The sequence below is a fragment of the Artemia franciscana genome, chromosome 14 (genome assembly GCF_032884065.1).
Source record: "Artemia franciscana chromosome 14, ASM3288406v1, whole genome shotgun sequence".
Lineage (NCBI taxonomy): Eukaryota > Metazoa > Arthropoda > Branchiopoda > Anostraca > Artemiidae > Artemia > Artemia franciscana.
In genome coordinates this window covers 3,638,764-3,664,328 of record NC_088876.1, presented here as the reverse complement: position 1 = coordinate 3,664,328, position 25,565 = coordinate 3,638,764, and the positions used below count along the sequence as shown (strand labels likewise).

Below are 25,565 nucleotides of genomic sequence, written 5' to 3'. Positions count from 1 at the left end.
TGCTTTCCAGACTGTTTTACATGAATATTTCGGGAAAGGTCCAACGTTCATTGTCAAGGAACTCAGACAAATGGAGATACTGAGTTTCCTCGCCCAGTTTCAAGTAATTACTTCTTCAGTTATTTATAGAGGGGCTATGCTGTGGAATAAGCTTGTCCCAAGTACCAAGGAATTACCCTTTAGTCAATTTAGATCTGAGCTGCGTGTGGGGTTGCTTGGTAAGTGTACCTTTGAAACAAACCGAGATTGATGAAATTGAACATAATCTTTTTTTTTGCTTTTTTTGCTTTGGGATTATGATATTAGGTTGTTTTATTGTCTATGAATTATTTATGTATGTTTTTATTTTTTGGGGACACGGTACACGGTTTCACCCTTCTGCTTATAATAGATTAATTTGTTTTCTTTTTTTTTTGTCTTTTTCCTTCTCTTATATTCTTGTTCTTTTTTGTTAATAGCACACCCTTGCAAGCGAGGGTGTCACCCTTCTGCTTATTATAGATTAATTTATTGTTTTCTATTTTTTTTTTGTTTTTGTTTTTTTATTTTTCCTTCTCTTATATTTTTGCTCGTTTTTGTTAGTAGCACACCCTCGCAAGCGACGCTTTTGGTGTGCTACCGATTGATGTTGTCTCATTTTTTTTTGATAATAAATTGCTATTACTGCTACTGCTGCTAAATTAGTATCTCTTATTGTTAGGAAAAAAACTAGTGCTTCCTTCGAGAAAAATGAAATGATTATCTTGTCATTATTCTGAACAAGAGGTAAATATATTTCTTTATTAAACTCCTAGTAAAGCTTTGTTGAAGGTTTCTTCTTTTATGATATACTAGATAAGTATATTAAAGCGGTTAGTAAAACAATAATATTGGTGCAGTTAGATGGAAATGAAGTTTAGTGAGGAACCAGGAATTAAGCGAGATCGTGTTTTATGCCCATTTATAGGTATTTTTTTGATGGACTTTGTCCTACGGACTATAACAAAGGCTACAGGAGAATATATTATTATACCAGAAGGATAATATCTTAGAGGCTTAGGTTGTACAGATAATTTTAATGTCCTATATAATAGTGTTACTAGATAGTTGCAGTTAAAAAAGTTTTAAAGATTAAGGATATAATCTTTAAACTAACATTAGACTATAGGAAGCAACAGTAATAACAGTAGTTAAGTCTATTTGTGAAATTTTGTTGCTTTGAAAATTGTATGTGATGTCTTTTCTTACCTGCTAATTTAACCAATTAGGCATTAATAGGCTCTAAGTTAGCTAACTAGGTCAGTTAGTTTAGGGTACTTGTTTGACTGGCCTTATATCAAACAGTAAGCTGTACGATTTTGTTGGTTTGATCACACTTTCTAGGGCTGTAATGAAAGAAAGGCTAGGAAACCTATGCAATGCTCTATGGATGAATGCTAAAAACTGTACTTTTTGACCATCCCCCAGAGACATCCAAAAGGACGATTATTATGAGGGGGAATTTAAAAGAAGCCAGAAGCTCATAGAAGAGGGTTGAGAGTAGGTTTTGGACTGATTGTAATGAAGAAGGAGTGTCTACAGCCATACTTCTGATGGCATGGTGCTGAAATGAATTACTAATAGCAGTTATTGTATAGTATAACAGTATAATTCTAGTAGTATAATATAAATGTAGTAGTATCGTATTTTACTTGTATAGTCTAATTAATAAAGAGATATAGTTGTAGTGCATATAATAAAGTATAATAATAGTTATAATTTTTGTCAAGGAAGCGTGGTCATTGAATTGTTGCTACAAATTTCTTATTCTAGGGAGTGGGGGAGTCCTTTGACGGAAACCGGTATCTGCTTAAGGTTTCTGTCCAATGATTGACCCCCCCCTCTTCTCTGTGAAGACTACTTGCCTTAAATGTTCAGGCCAGGTATATACAGACTTGGATTGTTGCTGATAACTTTTTTCCATCTGCACAAAGTTTTATTTTGGTGTTTGTTGTACAATTATTTGCTGAAAATCAAATACAAAGCATAACCAGCGTTACGCCAAAATGTGGCTACAAGAACGATGACAATAGAAGAAAAAATAATTTTGTCAATAATTAAAAGTAGGCGGTAAAACCATTTGATGAGCTAAAACCTACATGCAACCCAGCATTTTAAATGGGAGCAGACTACCAGAACAATAACTTGTTTTGGATAAATAAAAATTAATCATGTTAAACTAATCCTTTTAATGTTTATGGTAGCTCTCTAGTTATCCAACTGGTAAGTATACCGAGCCTTGTCTAGCATGTAGATCCTAACTGTGTGCAAGAATAGTCCCTTGTGGAACTCAGGTTGTGACTAACTTGTTCATTGTGTTGAACCTCGTGTTAATGTGTGCATTCTATTCATCATTTGGCCCAGTCTCAAATACATGTCAAGTAACAATTACAAATATATAAGTCCAAATAATGAATATTGAATATAAGCTACATAAGTATATTGAACACAAGTCCAAATTATTCATTTTGGGAAGTTATAGTATCAGTCTTGTCTCAATTGTGTCCAAATTATCTTTTTGTGCCTACTTTGCTTTAAATACATCTTTCTGAATTTTCACTTGAAATGTGGGTTTACAACATTGTGGAAACTGCCTGTTGCTTCAAGATATTTAAAGTTTTATTGTTCGAAAAAATGTATTCTAAAAAAACAGACAAAATCGTAGAAGAAGGATTATTATCATCATTACCATTGTTAATTATTTTAAAACGAACTTCTTATTTCAGATGGCACCTGTAGAAAAAGTTAAGGCCCTTCAGCAAGCTTGTGAATTAAATCCATGGCCAGCATTTATTGAAGTAAGTTTTTTTTGCATCTTTTATTAGGTATTTATTAATGATATGTGTTTTACAAAATTGGGGCAAATTAAGTTTTTAATGAGCTTGGGAATATATTTATTAATGTAATCGAGCATCAGTCTACAAAAAAAAGATAAGGAAAGACGAAATTATAAAAAGAAAAAAAATAAAGAAGAAAAGAATGTACATCTGAAAAACATTTACACTAGCAGAACGATGGAAATATGGAAAAATTGTCGCCTAATAGAATACAAATATCGAGAAACCAATATAACCAAGGAAATCAGAAATTCTTAAGTGCAATGTAAACAGAATACCTAAGTGCCATATTTTGTGGAAACGAATTTAAGAACATTATTTAAGAAAATATAAAATAAATGATCATTATCATTATTTATTTTGAAACTTGTCTTACAAAAACAATGCTTTGCATTCAGAAAAATGTACATATAACCTATAAATATACGCTATTACTTTTGGACTACTTTTGTAGAGCAAAAACGGTTGTGAAACCTGCAGGGTTGTGTTGACGATACCGATGTTACAGTATGGTAATATCCTCAAATTGTAGTTTGTGACTTCAAAGATTCTTAATTAACAACTATGTAAGAGTCAAACATTATTTGTAAAACATGCATTCAGTACGATTTGTCAACCTTAGTACGAATATTAACCTCCGATTTATTAGATATTATTTTTTGATTTTTTTTTTTTAAATTGTGAAGGGGGAAGGAGAGGAGTTCGGGGTGTAGACCCTGCCTTAATTGCTCTAATTATACTTAGAATGTTGTCTTAACTTAGACTTAATAAGGCCTCTCCTGACACCCGTCTATTGATTTAACTCCTTTATGAAATTATATCTTCTGACAGACACAATAGGCTAAGCGACGAATAGTTGTTCTATTACGGCGAATTCTATTCATATTTTAGAAGGGGCAGGGAAGCTCTAGAGTGAGAATTATGCCCAAGCCTTTACAGGCTATCTTTAGGAGACGAATACTTCCCATACGGTAGTATGCTTAAAGCATCTAAGTTGTTCCTGTTATATTTTGTTGAGGACTACTGTGTTCTGTTGACTTTGAAACATTGGCTGTCTTGACGCGATGCGTTTCCTGATGTCTTTGAAGTGGTTATTGTCAGAGATGCGTAAGCTGCATTGTTAGCTAAATTCTTTCATTCACTCTATAATATTAGCTGTTAGTTGGAAGCTGGGAATTGGGTTTATGTGAGGAGCATATGCCTTTTGTTTTTGAGCTGTTGGCGGTCACCCCAAAAGTGCTTGGGGTAAAGTAGATGATACCTGAGACAGGGGGTCATTGGGGTAATAAGTAGCTAAGTTCGATCATCAACGTAAGCTAATTTGTCTATCACTACTCCTCCTAAGAGGGTACGAGATGGCTCATCCAATAGTCAAAGGGGATACCAATAAAATAGAGACGGAAGGGATCCAGTGATAGCAAGTAATCCTTCAAAACATCGTTTGATGTTTCAAAGATGTCTGCAAAGTTTTTTTGATACATAAAACGGTTTCTCACGGTTAACTACAACCCCTAAGAGGGTACAAGATGGCTTATCCAATAGTCAAAGGGGATACCAATAAAATAGAGACTGAAGGGATCCAGTGATAGCAAGCAAGCCTTCAAAACATTGGTTGATGTTTCAAAGATGTCTGCAAAGTTTTTTTGATACATAAAACGGTTTCTAACGGTTCACTCCTACCCCTAAGAGGGTACAAGATGGCTTTATCCAATAGTCAAAGGGGATGCCAATAAAATAGAGACTGAAGGGATCCAGTGATAGCAAGCAAGCCTTCAAAACATCGGTTGATGTTTCAAAGATGTCTGCATAGTTTTTTTGATACATAAAACGGTTTCGAACAGTTAACTACAACCCCTAAGAGGGTACAAGATGGCTTATCAATTAGTCAAAGGGGATACCAATAAAATAGAGACTGAAGGAATCCAGTGACAGCAAGCAAGCCTTCAAAACATCGGTTGATGTTTCAAAGATGTCTGCATAGTTTTTTTGATACATAAAAAGGTTTCTAGCGGTTCACTCCTACCCATAAGAGGGTACAAGATGGCTTATCCAATAGTCAAAGGGAATCCCAATAAAATAGAGACTGAAGGGATCCAGTGATAGCAAGCAAGCCCTCAAAACATCGGTTGATGTTTCAAAGATGTCTGCAAAGTTTTTTTGACACATAAAACGGTTTCTAACGGTCCACTCCTCCCCCTATAAGGGTACAAGATGGCTTATACAATAGTCAAAGGGGATACCAATAAAATAAAGACTGAAGGGATCCAGTGATAGCAAGCAAGCCTTCAAAACATCGGTTGATGTTTCAAAGATGTCTGCAAATTTTTTTTGATACATAAAACGGTTTCTAACGGTCCACTCCTCCCCCTATAAGGGTACGAGATGGCTTATCCAATAATCAAAGGGAATACCAATAAAATAGAGACTGAAGGGATCCAGTGATAGCAAGCAAGCCTTCAAAACATCGTTTGATGTTTCAAAGATGTCTGCAAAGTTTTTTGATACATAAAACGGTTTCTAACGGTTAACTACAACCCCTAAGAGGGTACAAGATGGCTTATCCAATAGTCAGATTGGATACCAATAAAATAGAGACTGAAGGGATCCAGTGATAGCAAGCAAGCCTTCAAAACATCGGTTGATGTTTCAAAGATGTCTGCATAGTTTTTTTGATACATAAAGCGGTTTCTAACGGTTCACTCCTACCCATAAGAGGGTACAAGATTGCTTATCCAATAGTTAAAGGGGATACCAATAAAATAGAGACTGATGGGATCCAGTGATAGCAAGCAAGCCTTCAAAACATAGGTTGATGTTTCAAAGATGTCTGCATAGTTTTTTTGATACATAAAGCGGTTTCTAACGGTTCACTACTACCCCTAAGAGGGTACAAGATGGCTTTTCCAATAATCAAAGGGGATACCAATAAAATAGAGACTGTAGGGATCCAGTGATAGCAAGCAAGCCTTCAAAACGTCGGTTGATGTTTCAAAGATGTCTGCAAAGTTTTTTTGATACATAAAGCGGTTTCTAACGGTTCACTCCTACCCCTAAGAGGGTACAAGATGGCTTATCCAATAGTCAAAGGGGATACCAATAAAATAGAGACTGAAGGGATCCAGTGATAGCAAGCAAGCCTTCAAAACATCGGTTGATGTTTCAAAGATGTCTGCATAGTTTTTTCGATACATAAAGCGGTTTCTAACGGTTCACTCCTACCCATAAGAGGGTACAAGATGGCTTATCCAATAGTTAAAGGGGATACCAATAAAATAGAGACTGAAGGGATCCAGTGATAGCAAGCAAGCCTTCAAAACATCGGTTGATGTTTCAAAGATGTCTGCATAGTTTTTTTGATACATAAAGCGGTTTCTAACGGTTCACTACTACCCCTAAGAGGGTACAAGATGGCTTATCCAATAGTTAAAGGGGATACCAATAAAATAGAGACTGAAGGGATCCAGTGATAGCAAGCAAGCCTTCAAAACATCGGTTGATATTTCAAAGATGTCTGCATAGTTTTTTAAATACATAAAACGGTATCTAACGGTTCACTACTACCCCTAAGAGGGTACAAGATGGCTTATCCAATAGTCAAAGGGGATACCAATAAAATAGAGACTGAAGGGATCCAGTGATAGCAAGCAAGCCTTCAAAACATCGGTTGATCTTTCAAAGATGTCTGCATATTTTTTTTGATGCATAAAACGGTTTCTAATGGTTCACTCCTACCCATAAGAGGGTACAAGATGGCTTATCCAATAGTTAAAGGGGATACCAATAAAATAGAGACTGAAGGGATCCAGTGATAGCAAGTAAGCCTTCAAAACATCGGTTGATGTTTCAAAGATGTCTGCATAGTTTTTTTGATACATAAAGTGGTTTCTAACGGTTCACTACTACCCCTAAGAGGGTACAAGACGGCTTATCCAATAGTCAAAGGGGATACCAATAAAATAGAGACTGAAGGGATTCAGTGATAGCAAGCAAGCCTTCAAAACGTCGGTTGATGTTTCAAAGATGTCTACAAAGTTTTTTTGATACATAAAACGGTATCTAACAGTTCACTCCTCCCCCTATAAGGGTACAAGATGGCTTATCCAGTAGTCAAAGGGGATACCAGTAAAATAGAGACTGAAGGGATCCAGTGATAGCAAGCAAGCCTTCAAAACATCGGTTGATGTTTCAAAGATGTCTGCATAGTTTTTTTGATACATAAAGCGTTTTCTAACGGTTCACTACTACCTCTAAGAGGGTACAAGATGGCTTATCCAATAGTCAAAGGGGATACCAATAAAATAGAGACTGAAGGGATCCAGTGACAGCAAGCAGGCCTTCAAAACATCGGTTGATCTTTCAAAGATGTTTGCAAATTTTTTTTCATACAAAAAACGGTATCTAACGGTTCACTCCTCCCCCTATAAGGGTACAAGATGGCTTATCCAATAGTCAAAGGGGATACCAATAAAATAGAGACTGAAGGGATCCAGTGATAGCAAGCAAGCCTTCAAAACATCGGTTGATGTTTCAAAGATGTCTGCAAGGTTGTTTTGATACATAAAACGGTTTCTAACGGTTCACTACTACCCCTAAGAGGGTACAAGATGGCTTATCCAATAGTCAAAGGGGATACCAATAAAATAGAGACTGAAGGGATCCAGTGATAGCAAGCAAGCCTTCAAAACGTCGGTTGATGTTTCAAAGATGTCTGCAAGGTTGTTTTGATACATAAAACGGTTTCTAACGGTTCACTACTACCCCTAAGAGGGTACAAGATGGCTTATCCAATAGTCAAAGGGGATACCAATAAAATAGAGACTGAAGGGATCCAGTGATAGCAAGCAAGCCTTCAAAACATCGGTTGATGTTTTAAAGATGTCTGCAAAGTTTTGTTGATACATAAAACGGTTTCTAACGGTTAACTACTACCCCTAAGAGGGTACAAGATGGCTTATCCAATAGTCAAAGGGGATACCAATAAAATAGAGACTGAAGGGATACAGTGATAGCAAGCAAGCCTTCAAAACATCGGTTGATGTTTCAAAGATGTCTGCATAGTTTTTTTGATACATAAAGCGGTTTCTAACGGTTCACTACTACCCCTAAGAGGGTACAAGATGGCTTATCTAATAGTCAAAGGGGATACCAATAAAATAGAGACTGAAGGGATACAGTGATAGCAAGCAAGCCTTCAAAACATCGGTTGATTTTTCAATGATGTCTGTAAAGTTTTTTTGATACATAAAACGGTTTCTAACGGTTCACTACTACCCCTAAGAGGGTACAAGATGGCTTATCCATTAGTCAAAGGGGATACCAATAAAATAGAGACGGAAGGGATCCAGTGATAGGAAGCAAATCTTCAAAACACCGGTCAATGTTTCCAAGATACAAAACGGTTTCTGACTGATAAATAACAGTTCAGGTAGGGATAAATCCCTTTTTTAGACAGTGAAAAAACAGTAAAATAATATTGGATATTTTGAACATATGTTCAAATATGTCATCAGCAAATATACTTGAAAATACCTTTATGTCTGCTGATGACGGTCATTGTACATATGATCGAAATAACCTGTGTTTTTATTTGTTTTTCCACGAGCATATCTGCTGATGCCAGTCACTGTATATGTGATCGAAATATGCAGGATTTTTTTAATGTTTTGTCACTGTCTAATAAAAGAATTTGTCCCTATTTGAATTATTATTTATCGTCATACAAAGGCTGTGTGGTCTTCGAAAATACCTAAGGTTCCTGAACTTCGTGTACGTGCCTCTGATCAAAGAGACCAAGTTTGGTGGGATGCCAAAGTGAAGAAGGGTATGTCATAAACTTTCTTTTGATATGAGGTCGAATGTAAATCTATAAAATCTACAAAAGTTGTACTGCAGTCGAGTTCATGAGTTTTTTTTATGTTCCGAGAGATTGAAAATCTGATCAACTGTTGACCTATTTTGGTCAGAAACTAGCTCGATATTCTGTGATGATCAGTGGTTGCTGAGGCTAATCACTGATTACTTAGATGCTCCCATTCAAGTAATGCATGGACCCTCCATGGATCATCGTCAGTAATTAGCGACATGACTGGTAAAGACTTATTGGTTGGTAATTTTTACTAACTTATTTTGAGCCTTTTTTTTTATGGAAAGGGGCTATTGTGGCTCCCCACCAAGGTTAGGGGAAGTGACTTGGCTATTGACTTTAAGTAGTTTCTGCTGTATTCCATCAAAATCAGCAGCACTAATAATGCAATTTTAGTTAATTAATTAATCATTTAATGCCAGATTATCTTTCAATACAAAATACTATGGAAATGGGAAGAGATAATGCTACTAGATTTATTTTAGAATGCCCACGTTAAAACATACTCTTGTTTCTAGTTAGCAATGTCGAGAAATTTGTGACTTGTTTGATCACATCAGATCACTTAATGATCCAACATGTATCACTGGAGAAATAGGGGCAAAATATATATAAATGAGCTTTTTTTTAGAAGGGGGGGGGGTGAGTACTTTGGCGGTAAAACTTGACTATTCAGCCTCCTATGTCCAAAATTACTTATTTTTTAGGGGACTTTGTTCCCTCTTTTGTGCCTTGAATTATGTATGTATAGCTGAGCACAGGTGATATTTTATTATTTTTTTTTTGGGGGGGGGTGAATGGTGGTAAAAAGATTTTTCATTTGGGGCCATAATGATAAAAAAAAAAAAACTATTTTTACGTTGCAATTTTTCGAGGAATTCCTTTACCTAATATCAGGAAAGGATATCTTTCCCCTTTGTGCAAATACATTAAAGCATGTATATCAAATGACGGCTATATCAAATTATTTGATCATGTCAAGTTATAAAATATTGCAACATATCAAATTATTTAGGAGCGGATGCAAATGTGGAATAGACTGAAGGCCGAAGCCGAAGAAGAATTGAAAGGAAAAGTGGCAAAGCCTATCAAAATCACGTTACCTGATGGGAAAGAAATTGATGGGCAGTCATGGCGAACTACTCCATATGAAGTGGCTTGTGGGATTAGGTACCCGTTTTGTACTATTTATCTATCTCTCTATCTTCCCTTCTAGTGAATTTGGAGATAAATTTTTCAAGAGAGAAACATTATGTTTTTGCATAAGCCTTTATACATACCTTTGGACAAACGGCACCAGGGATCATAAGATACTGTAGCTTGTATTTAAAGGTGTTCAGAGTGGCACCAAACAGCTTAATTAAATAAAAAGAAAAAATGGAAAAACTCTGGATAATTTCATTCATTTCAAAAATAAAATTTTACTTTTTAGATTTTTAAAACAGCTAAGGTGTTCAGAGTGGCACCAAACAGTTTAATTAAAAACAAAGAAAAATGGGAAAACTCTGGATAATTACATTCATTTCAAAAATAAAATTTTACTTTTTAGATTTTTAAAACAGCTAAGGTGTTCAGAGTGGCACCAAACAGTTTAATTAAAAACAAAGAAAAATGGGAAAACTCTGGATAATTACATTCATTTCAAAAATAAGGTCTTGTTTTTTAGCTCTTTAGATTTTAGATTTTACAAAACAGCCAAGGTGTTCAAAGTGGCACCAAACAGCTTAGTTAAAAACAGAGAAAAGATGGGAAAACTCTGAATAATTTCTTTCATTTCAAAAAAAAAAATTATTTGACATTTGAAAATCCCTTTATGCAAACTTTCAACTCCGTGGGATCAAAGTTTTCAAATATGCTTCCACTTGTATTTTTCAAAATAGGCAATTTTTTTCATCTTCTCATTCTTAAAAATCTTGTCGACATCATCATTTTTGGCCTATTCTGCATCCTTACTGCATTGACATCATCTGATCAACCAATCTCCAATTCTTTGATGTATGATCATGAAACATTCATTTCAAAAATAAGGTCTTGTTTTTTAGCTCTTTAGATTTTAGATTTTTAAAACAGCTAAGGTGTTCAAAGTGGCACCAAACAGCTTAGTTAAAAACAGAGAAAAGATGGGAAAACTCTGAATAATTTCTTTCATTTCAAAAAAAAAATTATTTGACATTTGAAAATCCCTTTATGCAAACTTTTAACTCCGTGGGATCAAAGTTTTCAAATATGCTTCCACTTATATTTTTCAAATTAGGCAATTTTTTTCATCTTCTCATTCTTAAAAATCTTGTCGACATCATCATTTTTGGCCTATTTTGCATCCTTACTGCATTGACATCATCTGATCAACCAATCTCCAATTCTTTGATGTATGATCATGAATCATGAGGAAATTTAGAGTTGCCGCTCTTTTGAGAATACTCGAAACTGCAGACACAACTCATTGGAGTAGTTGATCCACTGACAGCACCTGAGATTACAGGTGTTGTCAAAGCAGCTCTCATTAGACATGCGGTCTTTAATCTGCAATTGATATACAAATATTCTGATAATCTATTTTTTTTTCTTCAAGTTCTATTTATTTTCATAAAATAACAATAACAAAAACAATATCCCAAAGGTCTCAATGGCCCGTTATTTGGGAAACGGCATAAAATAAACGGCATAACGGGCTCAATGGCCCGTTATGTGGGAAACGGCATAAAATAAATAAAGAATCATAAAGCTTGTCTTAAACATACTAACCAACATCGAAATATAAATATATAAGGAAAAAAAGATCAACTCACCGGCAGTCCCCACGAAACAGCGACCCCCACATCAACCGACAATAAAATACAAATTAAAATTCTCGCGTCATCGAGGATACAACACCAACAAAACAACAACCCAAAAAAATAACAAATAAAAAAAAAATTCACTTTTACATTCATTATTGTCTGATCAAAGGGCATATCTGAAAAACTAATTGTGAAAAAGATTTAAGTTCTTCAAACTACAAGCTCTTTGGCGGTGGTGGTCAAAAGAGTAGAGGAATAAATCCTCTAAAATCTGACTTCCACACAAGCAGGAATCGTTTACGCCTTACAACACGAAAATATTCTCATCAATCCTATGTTATGTTATAATTTACCAACCATTCAAAAGAACAAGAGCCAATTTTGAACTTGTGAATACGACATAGACGTATCTGACTTATTTTAAAGTAAAATATATTTTAAAAAAAATTCTGCACGGCACCAGGTAGCTTAAGAAGCTACAGCTTAATTTGAAGGTGAAGGTGAATGAGAAGCAAAAATGCGAAGTAGACTATGAAAAAATACTACTACTAATACTACTACTAATAACTCAGTGCAGCACCAAGCCGCCTGAGGCCAACACAGCTACGCACGCTCCTCCTCCAACCTAATCTATTTAAAGCCTCCCTCTTTACACCCTCCCAGGAAGTTCCCATTTCCTTTAAATCTTTATTTATGACATCCTCCCAACCCAGACAAGGACGACCTGCTTTCCGTATAGTCCCAGACGTTTGGCCAAAAAGGACAATCTTCGGTAATCTGTCATCCTTCATCCGTAGAACGTGGCCTAGCCATCTCAACCTTTCTTTCATTATTGCCCCAGAAAGCGGGATTGAACCATATTTTTCGTACAACCTACTGTTTGAAATACGGTCAGTCAGCCGGGTACCCAGAACAATCCGTAGGGAATTTCTCTGGAAAACATCTAGTAAATTATCATATGCTTTTCGGAGTGCCCATGCTTCAGAGCCATATTTGACCACTGTCATCATTGTAGCTTCCAATATTCTAATCTTGGTTTGTAGACTTATCTTTCTATTCTTCCAAACTTTTTTTTAACTGTGAAATTACACACTGAGCCTTAGCTATTCTACTTTTAACATCTTCACTGCTCCCACCATCTTTACTAATAATACTACCGAGGTAACTGAAGCTCCCAACCTGATCAATCTTTTCGTTACCTAATGTCACCTGTTCATCTTCACTTATGCCTAGCTTTAGTGACTTAGTCTTCTTAACATTAATTTTCAAGCCTATTTTAACACCCTGAACTCGTAAAACCTCTAAAAATTCATTCATTTTGCTCACACTTTCATCTAATATGCTTAAATCATCAGCATAATCCAAGTCCAGGAGCGTTCTTCCTCCCCATTTGATTCCATGGTCTCCAATCAGAAAATATTTTTCACTAGTATGTGATCAGAAAATATTTTTCACTAGTATAAAACATGCCTAGAGAACGACCTAAAAAAAAGTACCGCGTCCTTGCTCTTGAAAAATACTGAAGTTAAAGGCTATTGTAAAATCCACAAAGGAACCACGCGGTGGGCCGACGCTTCTGCTTCTCTGTTCAAAAGTTACCTTTTGGACACAGAGGAAAAATTGTTCAACAGCTTTTATCTTCTGGGCATCTTGAGTCACTTACACCCCCCCCCCCAACCCTGAATTTGCTTAGTTTCCGGGCCCTTCTTGTTCAAGTTAAGAAAAAATATTGATGGACTCTTTCAAATTTTTCTATTTTCCCATCCCCCGCCGGAAAAACCTCCACCTTCCTTGGATTTTGAAAAATATCCTCTCTAGGGTTTTATTTAATTGAAAAATACTTATTTTTTCATGTTTTCATTGGGGCAAAAGACAAAAAAAACAATTCCCCCGCTCAACCTAAACCGAATTACTATGCGTATTTCAGTAACCGCTATCCGTCCTATCTGATGAATACCCAAATTTTGGCCTCAAATTCAGTTCAGAAAAATCAAAAAATCTTGATTTGAGTCGCCATAATAGTTTCTCATAACAGACTATATTTCTTGGTATATCTCGCGTATAGGTACCCCTATCAACACCTCCTATTGATTATACCTGTATCTGTAATGATTTCTCATAACACAGTATTCCTTGGCACCTCTTCCTATATCAATTGGCACCACTCATGCTTAGAGACCCCTGTCAGTACCACTGTGCACCTCTGTCTGTGATGATTTCTCATAACATACTATATCCCTTAGGCACTTAGGCACTCCTATCAATGGCTGTGATTGATTTTACCTCTATCTGTGATGATTTCTCATAACACAGTATATTCCTTGGTGCCTCTGTTATTGGCACTTGTCTTGCTTCTACGCCCTATCGGTATCTCTATTATTGATTGTACCTCTATATGTGATGATTTCTCATGACACTATATCCCTTGATACCTCTTATGTTGAGTCACCCCTATCAGTAACACTGTGTACCTCTGTCTATGATGATTTCTCACAACACAATATATCCCTTAGCACCTCTCGTGCTTAGGCACTCCTATAAATGACTCTGATTGATTTTACCTCTATCTGTGATGATTTCATCATATAATAAAGATATCAGTATCTCTATGATTGATAGCACCTCGGTCTGTGTTGATTTCTCATAACACAGTATATTCCTTGGTGCCTCTGTTATTGGCACTTGTCTTGCTTCTACGCCCTATCGGTATCTCTATTATTGATTGTACCTCTATATGTGATGATTTCTTATGACACTACATCCCTTGGTAGCTCTTATGTTGAGTCACCCCTATCAGTAACACTGTGTACCTCTGTCTATGATGATTTCTCACAACACAATATATCCCTTAGCACCTCTCGTGCTTAGGCGCTTCTATCAATGGCTCTGATTGATTTTACCTCTATCTGTGATGATTTCTCATGACACTATATCCCTTGGTACCTCTTGTGTTGAGGTACCCCTACCAGTACTTCTATCTGCCTAAATTTTTGGCAGAATGGGTGTCTCCTTTGCTTCGATTGGTTTCAGAACTTCCTTTTTAACCATTATCACCTTGTAATAATGTCTTGGTGCATTTCTGGAAGATAATAATACAACTGAGAAAGCAAAAATTGGTTCCAGCTTCTTCTGTTTCATCAAATACTTGCTCTACATACCATATACTACATACCAACAACTCGAGATCGACTAAATATTGAGCTTCACTCGATTTGTACAGCGGTTTGTAGCCGAGACGCTACCTACTACGACATGCAGCTCGAGATTATACGGAAAATGGTAGACCAAGGAATTCAAAACTTTATGAAAATGGTTTCAAAATTTTATGAAAAGAAATAAAAAAGAAAAAATTTGGGGATTTGGCTTTACATAATTTAAACATCAAATTGATCTAAGTTATTTTTTTTTTCACACACAAAACCAAAAACACTATCTTCTACAAAATGCTGCCGCGCTAAGAAAAACTTTACAGTTTTGTAGACGTACGGCAGTAATAAGTAATAATATATATTCCATTACAAATCATAACCATAATCAACTCAAACTTCAAACTAATCTCTCATTTAAACAAACAACACAATATTCAACCCCCCCCCCAAAAAAAAAACACACACAATACCCCCAACAATTGCCCTATACCACTCCACATACCCGTTCCATGCCATCCCCCCTAAAAAACAAAACAAAAATAACTTTCTTACAAATGATCTTTTAATAAATTCATAAATGAAAACAGTTGGTGAATTGAGGCAAACTAGTTAAAAAGATCAAGATTCGCAGGGCCCAATCCATTTTGCTCCCCTCATTTTCACTATATATTAATGTATTTTCGAGACTCAAATCAACTTTTTCTTTATTCAACTCAAAAAATACACAAACAATATTATGCCCCAACAAGGGAGCAGAGCTCGTAAGGCTGGGACAGTGCAAAAACATAAGAAAAAAACATCAACATCTCATCGTAATAATGGTTTCAAAATACAATACGGTAAAAGACAAACAAAATAGAAAACAAGAGCTAAGAGCTCATATGGCACTTATGACGAGGCGAGAAGAACTAAGAGCCAAGAGCTCATATGGTATGAGCTCTAAAAAAAATATGTGAATCAATAGATTGATTTAAAAAGGAAAATAAGAGGCTTAATGCCGGTCAGGATTTAAAATAAGAGCTCTGAGTCACAATGTCCTTCTAAATATCAAAATTCATTAAGATCCGATCACCCACTCGTAAATTATAAATACCTAATTTTTTCTAATTTTTCCTCTCCCTTTAGCCCCCCAGATGGTCGAATCTTGGAAAACGACTTTATCAAGTCAAATTGTGCAGCTCCCTGACACGCCTATCAATTTAATCCAGTACGATTCTGTCAATCACGTAACAAGGACATTTGTTTATTGTATCCACCAAGCTTCATCCCGATTCCTCCACTCCAAGCATTTTTCCAAGATTTCCCCCTCCAACTCCCCCAAATGTCAAAAGATCTGGTCGGGATTTGAAATAAGAGCTATGAGACATGAATTCCTTTAAAAATCAAATTTCATTAAGATCCGATCATCTATTCGTAAGATAAAAATACCCCAATTTTCACGTTTTCCAAGGATTCCGGTTTCCCCATCCAACTCCCCCCAATGTCACAGGATCTGGTCGGAATTTAAAATTAGAACTTTAAAGCACAAGATCCTTCTAAATATCAAATTTCATTAAGATCTGGTCACCCTTTCGTAAGTTACAAATACCTCAATTTTCAAAATTACCCCCCTTCCCCCCAATTCCACCAAAGAGAGCAGATCCGGTCCGGTTATGTCAGTCACGTATCTTAGACAGGTTTCTATTCTTCCCATCCAGTTTCATCCTGATCTCACCACTTTAAGTATTTCCTAAGATTTCCGCCCCCCCCTACTGCCCCCCCCCCCCAGTTACGCTTGATCCGGTTGTGATTTAAAATAAGAGATCTGAGTTACGATGTCCTTCTAAATATGAAGTTTCATGAAGATCCGATCACTCCTTCGTAAGTTGAAAATGCGTAATTTTTTCTTATCTTTCAGAATTAACCCTCCCCCCAATAGAGCGGATCCATTCCAATTATGTAAATCACGTATGTAAGACTTCTGCTTATTTTTCCCACCAAGTTTCATCCCGATCCCTCCAATCTAAGCATTTTCCATGATTAGGTTCCCCCACCCCAAACTTCCCCCAATGTCACCAGATCCGGTCAGGATTTAAAATAAGAGCTTTGAGACACGCTATCCTTCTAAATATCAAATTTCATTGAGATCCGATCACCTGTTCGTATGTTAAAAATACCTCATTTTTTTTATTTTTCAGAAATAATCCCCCCCCCCCAACTACCCCAAAGAGAGCGGATCCGTTCTGTTTATGTCAATCATGTATCTAGGACTTGTGTTTATTTTCCCCACCAAGTTTCATCCCGATTCGTCCACTCTAAGTGTTTTCCAAGTTTTAGGTTTCCCCCTCCTAAATCCCCCCCCCAATGTCACCAGATCCGGTCGGGATTTAAAATATGAGCTCTCAGACACGGTACCCTTCTAAACATCAAATTTCATTGAGATCCGATCACCCGTTCGTAAGTTAAAAATACCTTATTTTTTCTAATTTTCAGAATTAATCCCCCCCCAACTACCCCAAAAAGAGCGGACCTGTTCCGGTTACGTCAATGATGTATCTGGGACTTGTGCTTATTTTTCCCATCAAGTTTCATCCCGATCCCTCCACTCTAAGTATTTTCCAAGATTTTAGGTTTCCCCCCTCCAACTCCCCCCAATGTCATCAGATCCGGTCGGGATTTAAAATAAGAGCTCTGAGACACAATATCATTCCAAACATCAAATTTCAGTAAGATCCCATCACCCGCTCATAAGTTAAAAATACTTCATTTTTTCTATTTTTTCCGAATTAACCGGCCCCCCACTCTCCCCCAGATGGTCAAATCAGGAAAACGACTATTTCTAATTTAATTTGGTCCGGTCCCTGATACGCTTGCCAAATTTCATCGTCCTAGCTTACCTGGAAGTGCCTAAAGTAGCAAAACCGGGACCGACAGACAGACCGACAGAATTTGCGATTGCTATGTCACTTGGTTAATACCAAGTGCCATAAAAACTCTATAAAAGGTAAGTAAATATATAAATATCGGGCAGGAGGGGCGTTGGAGGCCATCCCAGACACAGGGACACAAAAACAAACACACAAATAAGAAGATCAAATAATTTAATTTTCCATCATCAATGATTTAATTTTCCATCATCAATGAGAGAAAGTTTTTTCTGCGTTTTCATCTTATCTAAGACTAATATTCCAACATTCTCTAAGGCAAAAAATTGTCTCATCCAAGCTTCGAACCCAAGCTATTAAAGCCATGGGCAAGTGTTGTTACCGCTATGCTACTAAATCTTATATAATAATATATGTGTATGCGTGTGTGTGTTTTATACTTTTCCGTGGCTGATAATCTGTTTAAATAGATATATGTATGCAAAGGCTGGGCGGGGGGGGGGGATACTATTATATGGATATTCAGAATGTGTTGGTGTTTACGAGGTTAGACACTAGACTGAAGACAATGACAGATTTCTTGTAAAGAAGAATGTGATTTTTGGAAGTTAGAAATTAAACCCTTTTATAAGAAAGGGAATAAAAGGGAAAGTTATAATTGTATATACATTTGCTTAGGAAAATTATTCAAGATGATGATTCTGGTTTAAATGGATTATATTGATAATCTCTATTCTCTCACAGCGAACTATGAGGGAATGTAGTATCAAATTGGATAATGAAACTTTCATTGGCTGATCTTATGCAGATGGTCTGACGTTTGATATTTAAAGTTTGGGAAACAATGAATTTTTGGGGGTTTTAATAGTTCTAACTGCGACAGTAGGTATAGAATTTAATGTTAATTAGATTAAATCTCTTGAACTAGAAATAAATGAGAATGAATGGGTGATATTCGGTTACGTGAAGATTCAAAAAGGGGGTAGCTTTACCTATCAAGGTAGCATTATTAGTGAGGATAGTAGATACGGTGAAGTTGTCAAGAGTAGAATATCGAAGGTATGGTGTGTTTCTGCTGTTTAAAGAGGTTTGAAAGAATAGGAAGATGAGTCTTTGAACCAAGATTAGGGTTCTAAAAGTTACGGTCTTTTGAAAGTTGGCCTTGGAGTCTAAAGTCGGGTCTAAAAGTCGGCCTTTGAGCTTAGATGTGGTCATTCGGAATGACCAAATGTTATTTCTTTTGAATGCCCATGGTTAAACAATACACTGTGCGGAGTAAAAAAAAAAAAAAAAAAAAAAAAAAAAAAAAAAAAAAAAAAAAAAAAAAAAAAAAAAAAAAAAAAAAAAAAAAAAAAAAAAAAAAAAAACTGGTTTGATTACAGTTTATGTGGCTGTAGTCAAAGGAAAATTTGGATAGTTAGGCCACTTTTTACGGACGAACCATTAGGCCATTTCGGACCAAACGTAAGGATGTCGCAGGAAAGATTGTCACAAGTAAGGATTTAAAGAAATTTGATAGAAGGGATAAACGGTCGGAGTGAAAAAGTATTTCGCTTGGGGATGTTGGCCAAATTCTGCTCAGTACAGTTGTGTTGGCAACATGGTCGTGCGACAGTTTGTTAGTTGTAGTAGTAGTTGCATGCTTGTCCTCCTCTCCTGTGTATATATCCGACCTCCTTTGTTTTACAATTAAATTACTTGTTGTTTTTAGTAAAGGTTTGGCAGACAACACAGTTATAGCAAAGGTTAATGGATCTCTGTGGGACTTGGATCGTCCATTAGAGGCAGACTGTTCTATCAAGCTTCTTAAGTTTGACGACGAGGAAGCTCAGAAAGTGTTTTGGCATTCGACCGCCCATATTCTCGGGGAAAGTCTCGAACGAGTGAGTTCTCTAGTTTTCTTTATTTGATCTAATATGATGATTTCCCAACAGACTGAAATCAGCAATTATTTATATTTGCTATAGTACTTGTAGAATATAAGAGATATGTTGCATGGTACATTGCCAGTGTGTAGCTTACTTCTAAGCTTACCACTGTGTGTAGGTATATGTGGGGATAACTTTCTGGCATAGTTATTTCTGCCTTTTACATTTTGATACAGTTGTAAATATAGTTGACCTGTATATTTCTGGGCCTCATTGCATAACTCTAGGTTATTCCCCGCTTATGGCAAGCTCCGCTCCTTGGGAATACAATCAGCCCACAATATCATATCAATTCAAGCTAAGGATCTGTTGTCAAATCTGTTGCAATAATAAAGCTTGCCAATCATTCTTACTCTGTTTATTCTTCAGTCCCCTCTTTTCATACAAGTCCAGTCGGCATTGTCCGTCATGAGTCAATGCAGAACATCCCTAAAGTTCTGTAACCATCTACCTTAGTTCTGCCCCAAGTTGGATGGATGGATAGATGATAGACTATCGATCAACAAGTGAAAGTGACATCATTTTTTAAACATCTCTGACAAAGGTTTATGCCAGCTGTGCCTCTTCACTCAGACTATCCGTCTTGGAATTTTTGTTTCCCAATTAGCCATGTATTGATGGCAACTTGATTTTAATTCAATTAGACCCAGTTGAGGTCTTGATAAACAACACAAGTTCATCTAAGTTTCATGAATAGAATGTGCTGACACTGTTGTTTTGATTGTTTTGATTGTTATTGTTTTGATTGTTGTTTTGATTGTTGTTTTGATTAGGCAAAAAGTCCTCCAGTCAATAAACTTTATTATTTTAAAAATTTTATTATCTTGATCAACTACCTAAGCACTTGATCAAGTGATTGGCTTTTATCCTTTCACTTGGGCGGGAATACCCATCTATGGGTTATGTAAAGAAATTATAAAATCTCGGAGTCAGTATTTGAACATGTTGAGTGCAGAGCATCAGGAAAACGTTCCTTGATGATATGAACGGTTTCGGTAAAGTAAAAACCCTATGGTTTATGTCAATTGGTAGATGACCTTAAGAGTTGAAATTCATTACGAAAAAATGAGGACATGAAACTTGAGTATATAAAGCTTAAATAATATTATTGTATATATATATATATGTTTAATAAATTGTTAAGTATGTATTAAATATATTATTAAACATGTATTAAATATATTATTAATTATGTTATTAAATATATTATTAAATATATTATCAAAATAATATTAAATAATAACAATAATATTGTGAAATTAAATAATAATAAAAAACAAGTTTTTCCAACTGAAAGTAAGGAGCAACATTAAAACCGGCTTTCGTTGGATCAAAGTAAAAGCTCGTTTGCGCACGTAAATGCAGGTGCATTCAAAGATGTCCAAGCCATCGTAACATACGTTTGGCTGTCTGTTTAGAAAACCGAGACTGCTTGGTGAGCTGCACCAGCTTCTCGTTACTCACGAAGTCAAGCCACCTTAGAACTTCGATCCCTCTCAGGCTTTTGAGATGTCTTTATGACAACCTCTTCTGCTATAAAATCCTCTTTCATGAAAAAATAAACAGTCAATAAGATGAGGAAGGCTCTAATCCCCCCTCTCAAACCAAAAAGAGATAATGAGCTTGGATATTTTTACATGGTGGTTTGGTATTATTTACGAGGGGTTCCTATTTTCCGCCACCTGGTGTAGCCTACATCTCTTGGCGCCATGCAGCGAAACTGCCATGCAGTTTCGCTATGTTGATCAATAACCGATAAAAATAGAATTATAAAATGAAATTTATATTATGAAATTAAAAAATTAATAAAAGTTAAAAAAACTATAAAACTAAATAAAATTATAGAATAGAATTTATGTAATAACACTATAAGATTGCGAATATAAAACATAATATATGGTTTTCTATAAAACATAATAGAAAAACCAAGAACACTAAATCCGTTGATTTTCTGAATTAAAAGTTCTCAAGCCGAACTGGCCAGACATGACAATAAACAACAAATTTTAGTCTTTCCTCTCTACTGGCCGCAGTCTCGTTTGAGGTTATTTTTTTTGTGGAGTTTTATCTCTCTTTGTTGTTTATTTTCTGAATTAAAATCAACTTGGTGGAAGTGACTAAAAACTTGAGAGCCATGGCTAATTAGAGTAAAGCCAAGACAGGTGGTCTCTCTAAGAGGCAAAGTTTGCATCACTTTTTCAGAATTGTATAAAAATGATTTATTTTACTTGTTGATATATTTTCGTATCTACGACCCTTAGCCTCTGGAATTCTTTGTGTTACCCCAGCCACTCACAACCCATTCTACGCAATCTACGGTTTTTTTTAAAGATATCATATTTGGGTATTTCCAATATACTCATAATGTCTTTGAAGCAATATCCCTTTTATCATTTATGGCAATGTGAACCGAATTGTGCAAAGGCAATTTTTCTTTTTGTCTTAAGATTTTGGAATTTTATTACGTACCTTATTTCAAATTATTTTTTTATTGATACAAGGTTTCCCCTGTGCTAATTAATTTATTATGCCATGAAATGCCAATGAAAATAAAATCTGAATGCGTGAACGGATCTAGGTGAACATATATATAGCAAAGTAATTGGGAAAAATCTGAAATACAGACGAAATATCACAGGCAAACCCTGTATCATTCATCGAAATAGCTTGTAGAGATTTTATTAATTATTATAATTAATTTCGCTTTTCCCTGTGACCTAAAATTTTACAGAGATTATTTAAAATTTATTAAAAAACTGTTTGATTGTAATCTTCAACTTATTAGTTTAATTAAGATATTTATTAGTGATTATAGTTTATGCAATTGAAATTTTATTTTTTATTAAAAAAGGGACTTTCCTGTGTTAATAAATAATATTGAAGTACCAAGGATAGTGAAAGTAAAATCTGATGGTTTGAACAGGTCAAGAGTAAATTTACATAAACATAAATTGAAACAAATTCGGGAACGCCGACCAAAATGGGAACAAAAAGTCGGGAAAATCAGGAACGCCGACCAAAACGGGAACAAAAAGTCGGGAAAAATCAGGAACGCCGATCAAAATGGGAACAAGAAGTCGGGAAAATCGGAAAAGCCGACCAAAATCAGAACAAAAAGCCGGGAAAAATCGGCAACGCCGACCAAAATCGGTTAATTCTGAAAAATCCAGAAGAAAGTTCTAGTTTTATTTGTTTTAATGTCCTACTTAATCATGTTGTTTGTGTGGAGACCTTATATATAGAAAAAATATCAGGTGGCCAAGAGGAGAAATGAAAATGACTAGTTTTATCCCTTTTGTTTAAGGTTAAGGTTTTGTTTAATGAGTGAAAACCCAGAAAAATTTACAATGTCCTTTGTTTAAATGCCAATATAAAAATACGAAAATGTAAAATTTAAAGACTAGATGAAAGAAAAAGCAACAACAAAAAAAAAATCTAAGGAGAACCAAAAGAAAAAGTATTTTTTTTAACTGGCGGACAGTGGAAACACAGCCTCGAGAGGCACTAGCCATGAAGATACCAACTTGCGTATTTTTTTTATTTTTTTTATTATAAATTCTGTCTAACTATGTTTCTAGGTCTATGGAGGGCATTTGTGTTATGGTCCTCCAATTGATGAGGGTTTTTACTACGATATGTATCTACCAGAGAGACAAGTGTCAAATACAGAATATCCAGAAATTGAACGAGTCATGAAAGAAATAATTAAAGAGAGTCAACCTTTTGAGCGGCTTGAAATGAAGAAAGAAGATCTACTCGAAATGTTTAAGGTAACTTTGCTAAACCTAGAATATGATTGCCCAAGACATGCCCAGTCAACGTGATAAATTTGTGTCGAAGCGATAAAATTCATTTTGTCAGGTACCTTATCGCAAAGATGCTATTATAGATTCGATTTTTTTTTTCAAGTATACTTTCTTCTTAGCACATTAGTCTATTACATTACAAGATGTAAAATAATGTTCTTAGACCTTTTTCTTGTATAACATGGTACCGTTTATTTGGACAAGATTTTGTTGATGCAAAAATTACACTCACCTGTAATTAGAATTAAGAAGCATTTTTTCCAAGGTTAAGTTAATTTGACGCTCCGATGGCAGTTACTAGAGTTAATGACTAGGACAGATACTACTACTACTAACAACTCACCACAGCACCAAGCAGCCTGAGGCCAACACTGCTACGCACGCTTCTCCTTCCTAATTTATCGCTGTGTTGACCGCCAAAAGACCGTTAAGCTAAATCAACTGGCATCTTAGCCTTTTTGTTTTTATTTGGTGGAGTACTTCCCTCCATAATCTAAAAGACGGAAGTCACAAGAAGGATGTGATGATGTGGTTGTGGGTGTTGAAGTCAACAACCTCTTTCGTAAATTTCTGTCATTAGCTGATATTATAAATTGTTGTAACCTGCGTCGTGGCCGTACAGGCTATCTTACTCACTACATGAAAAAAAACTAATATGCTATTTCTTTTATCTACATCATATTATCTATATTTATCTATATTTTTTTTTATTTATCACTTGTATTTGTATACATTTTACCTATAAATAGGATTTTTACCTATAATTACCTGTATGATATTGTGGTATTGTCCGAATCTTTTAGATTCAGTATCTCATATATCCCTTGGCCTATATCTTTTAGATTTGGAAGGAGAATACTAAATCAAGTATAACCACAGAGGCTGAAATGCCAGTTGGTACAGCTTGAGACGTCAGTCGATGTAATTTTTTTTGTTTTGTAGTTGATGCATTTTCGCTGTGCATCCATAAGTGTCAACTTCTTGTATTTGGCATGATATATATCTATCTGGTTCTATATAGATAGATTGGTACGAATACTTTTATTTTTACAAGGCGCGATTGCCACTCATCTGGAAAAAAATTCTTAGAAAAGAATTTTCTATTGTTTTCATTGTTTTGGTTTTTCTGAATTATGCCAGTCTATACAGCTTGGCTCTATGACAGTTTTTGGTTTCCTGTTTGTTAAAAAAAACTTCTCATAACTTGTGAATTTCTTATGCTTTTTAAATATACAGTATACATTATTTATTATGACACAACAAATTAAGTTCTTTCAACAGAGATGCTGAAATATATACGTATAAATATATACGTATGTAAATTGTAAGTTTATTTGAATTTATTGCAAATTATTTTTAATGATTCTAATCCTTTGATCCCCCCCCTTGTGTGCATGATTGAATTTATCTTATGTATTGTAATATAAAATCGTAGTTTGTTAAAGGAAAAAATTAGAAAAATAGATGTCATGGCATACATTATTCCAACACTGACTTACAAATCGCAGGCTCACTGTCTATACTCTGCCCAACATTTGTCACTCTAAAGTTACTAAAAGTATTTCTTAAGATCTCTTAAGCATAGATACTTACTATAAGTATCTATGGTATAGTAGAGATGCTCCCGAACTATCCTCACCACTCTGATATTTTGTAAAATTTGAATTGAAATTTAAAAGTCGAAATTACTATCTTTTAAAACAACCATATAAAATATGATTATGATATTGCATGGTACAAAAGAAGTACAATATTTTTCGAAAGAAATATTTAAACAACTAATGTTCTGACATTAAATCTAATTTAATTTTAATGTCAATTCTGTAATGTCATCAACTTGAATTTACTTTTAGTGCTTGCCAGCAATATCACCGCCACCACCATCTGATTGCTTAATGAAGTGTAATTTTGTTAAGTCGTCAATTTTGTGGTATTATTGCTAATTTGTTATAATCTAATCAATTTTTTCACTTTTACTGGATTTTTCTTGTTTCTTACTCTACGAAACACGCTGAGGCGGTTTGGCGGTTTCTTGACTGATATATCTGCTGTGTTTTTTCGTTGCTTTTTTTACTGACTGAAATTATAGCTTGAAATATACATATATATATATATATATATATATATATATATATATATATATATATATATATATATATATATATATATATATATATAGATCCAAAAACTGGAATTAAATGAAATTGAGAAGTTTCTACCCTAGGACAAAAAAAAATCATCGAAAAAATAATGATTTTTTTTTATAATTTTCTATCCGCATTTATATTTCTTTTAAATATAAAAACAAAAAGCAACAACA

The 25,565-nt window shown here is 35.1% G+C and overlaps 1 protein-coding gene and 1 long non-coding RNA gene across 5 annotated transcripts in view; one reads left to right on the top strand and one right to left on the bottom strand.

Moving 5' to 3' along the window:
- The window catches only part of LOC136035190 (threonine--tRNA ligase 1, cytoplasmic-like), a 62,847-nt gene that overhangs the window by 14,441 nt on the left and 22,841 nt on the right, over positions 1-25,565 (top strand). For all 4 annotated transcript variants that reach the window (XM_065716771.1, XM_065716772.1, XM_065716775.1 and 1 more), the window contains 4 exons: positions 2,745-2,816; positions 9,734-9,888; positions 19,223-19,394; positions 23,018-23,209. In XM_065716771.1, coding sequence (XP_065572843.1) covers positions 2,745-2,816; positions 9,734-9,888; positions 19,223-19,394; positions 23,018-23,209 — 591 coding nt within the window. The remainder of the gene's footprint in view (positions 1-2,744; positions 2,817-9,733; positions 9,889-19,222; positions 19,395-23,017; positions 23,210-25,565) is intronic.
- LOC136035192 (uncharacterized) overlaps positions 18,788-25,565 on the bottom strand; it is a 181,436-nt gene continuing 174,658 nt past the window's right edge. The window contains exon 2 of the long non-coding RNA XR_010619359.1: positions 18,788-18,878. This is a non-coding gene — a long non-coding RNA (uncharacterized LOC136035192). The remainder of the gene's footprint in view (positions 18,879-25,565) is intronic.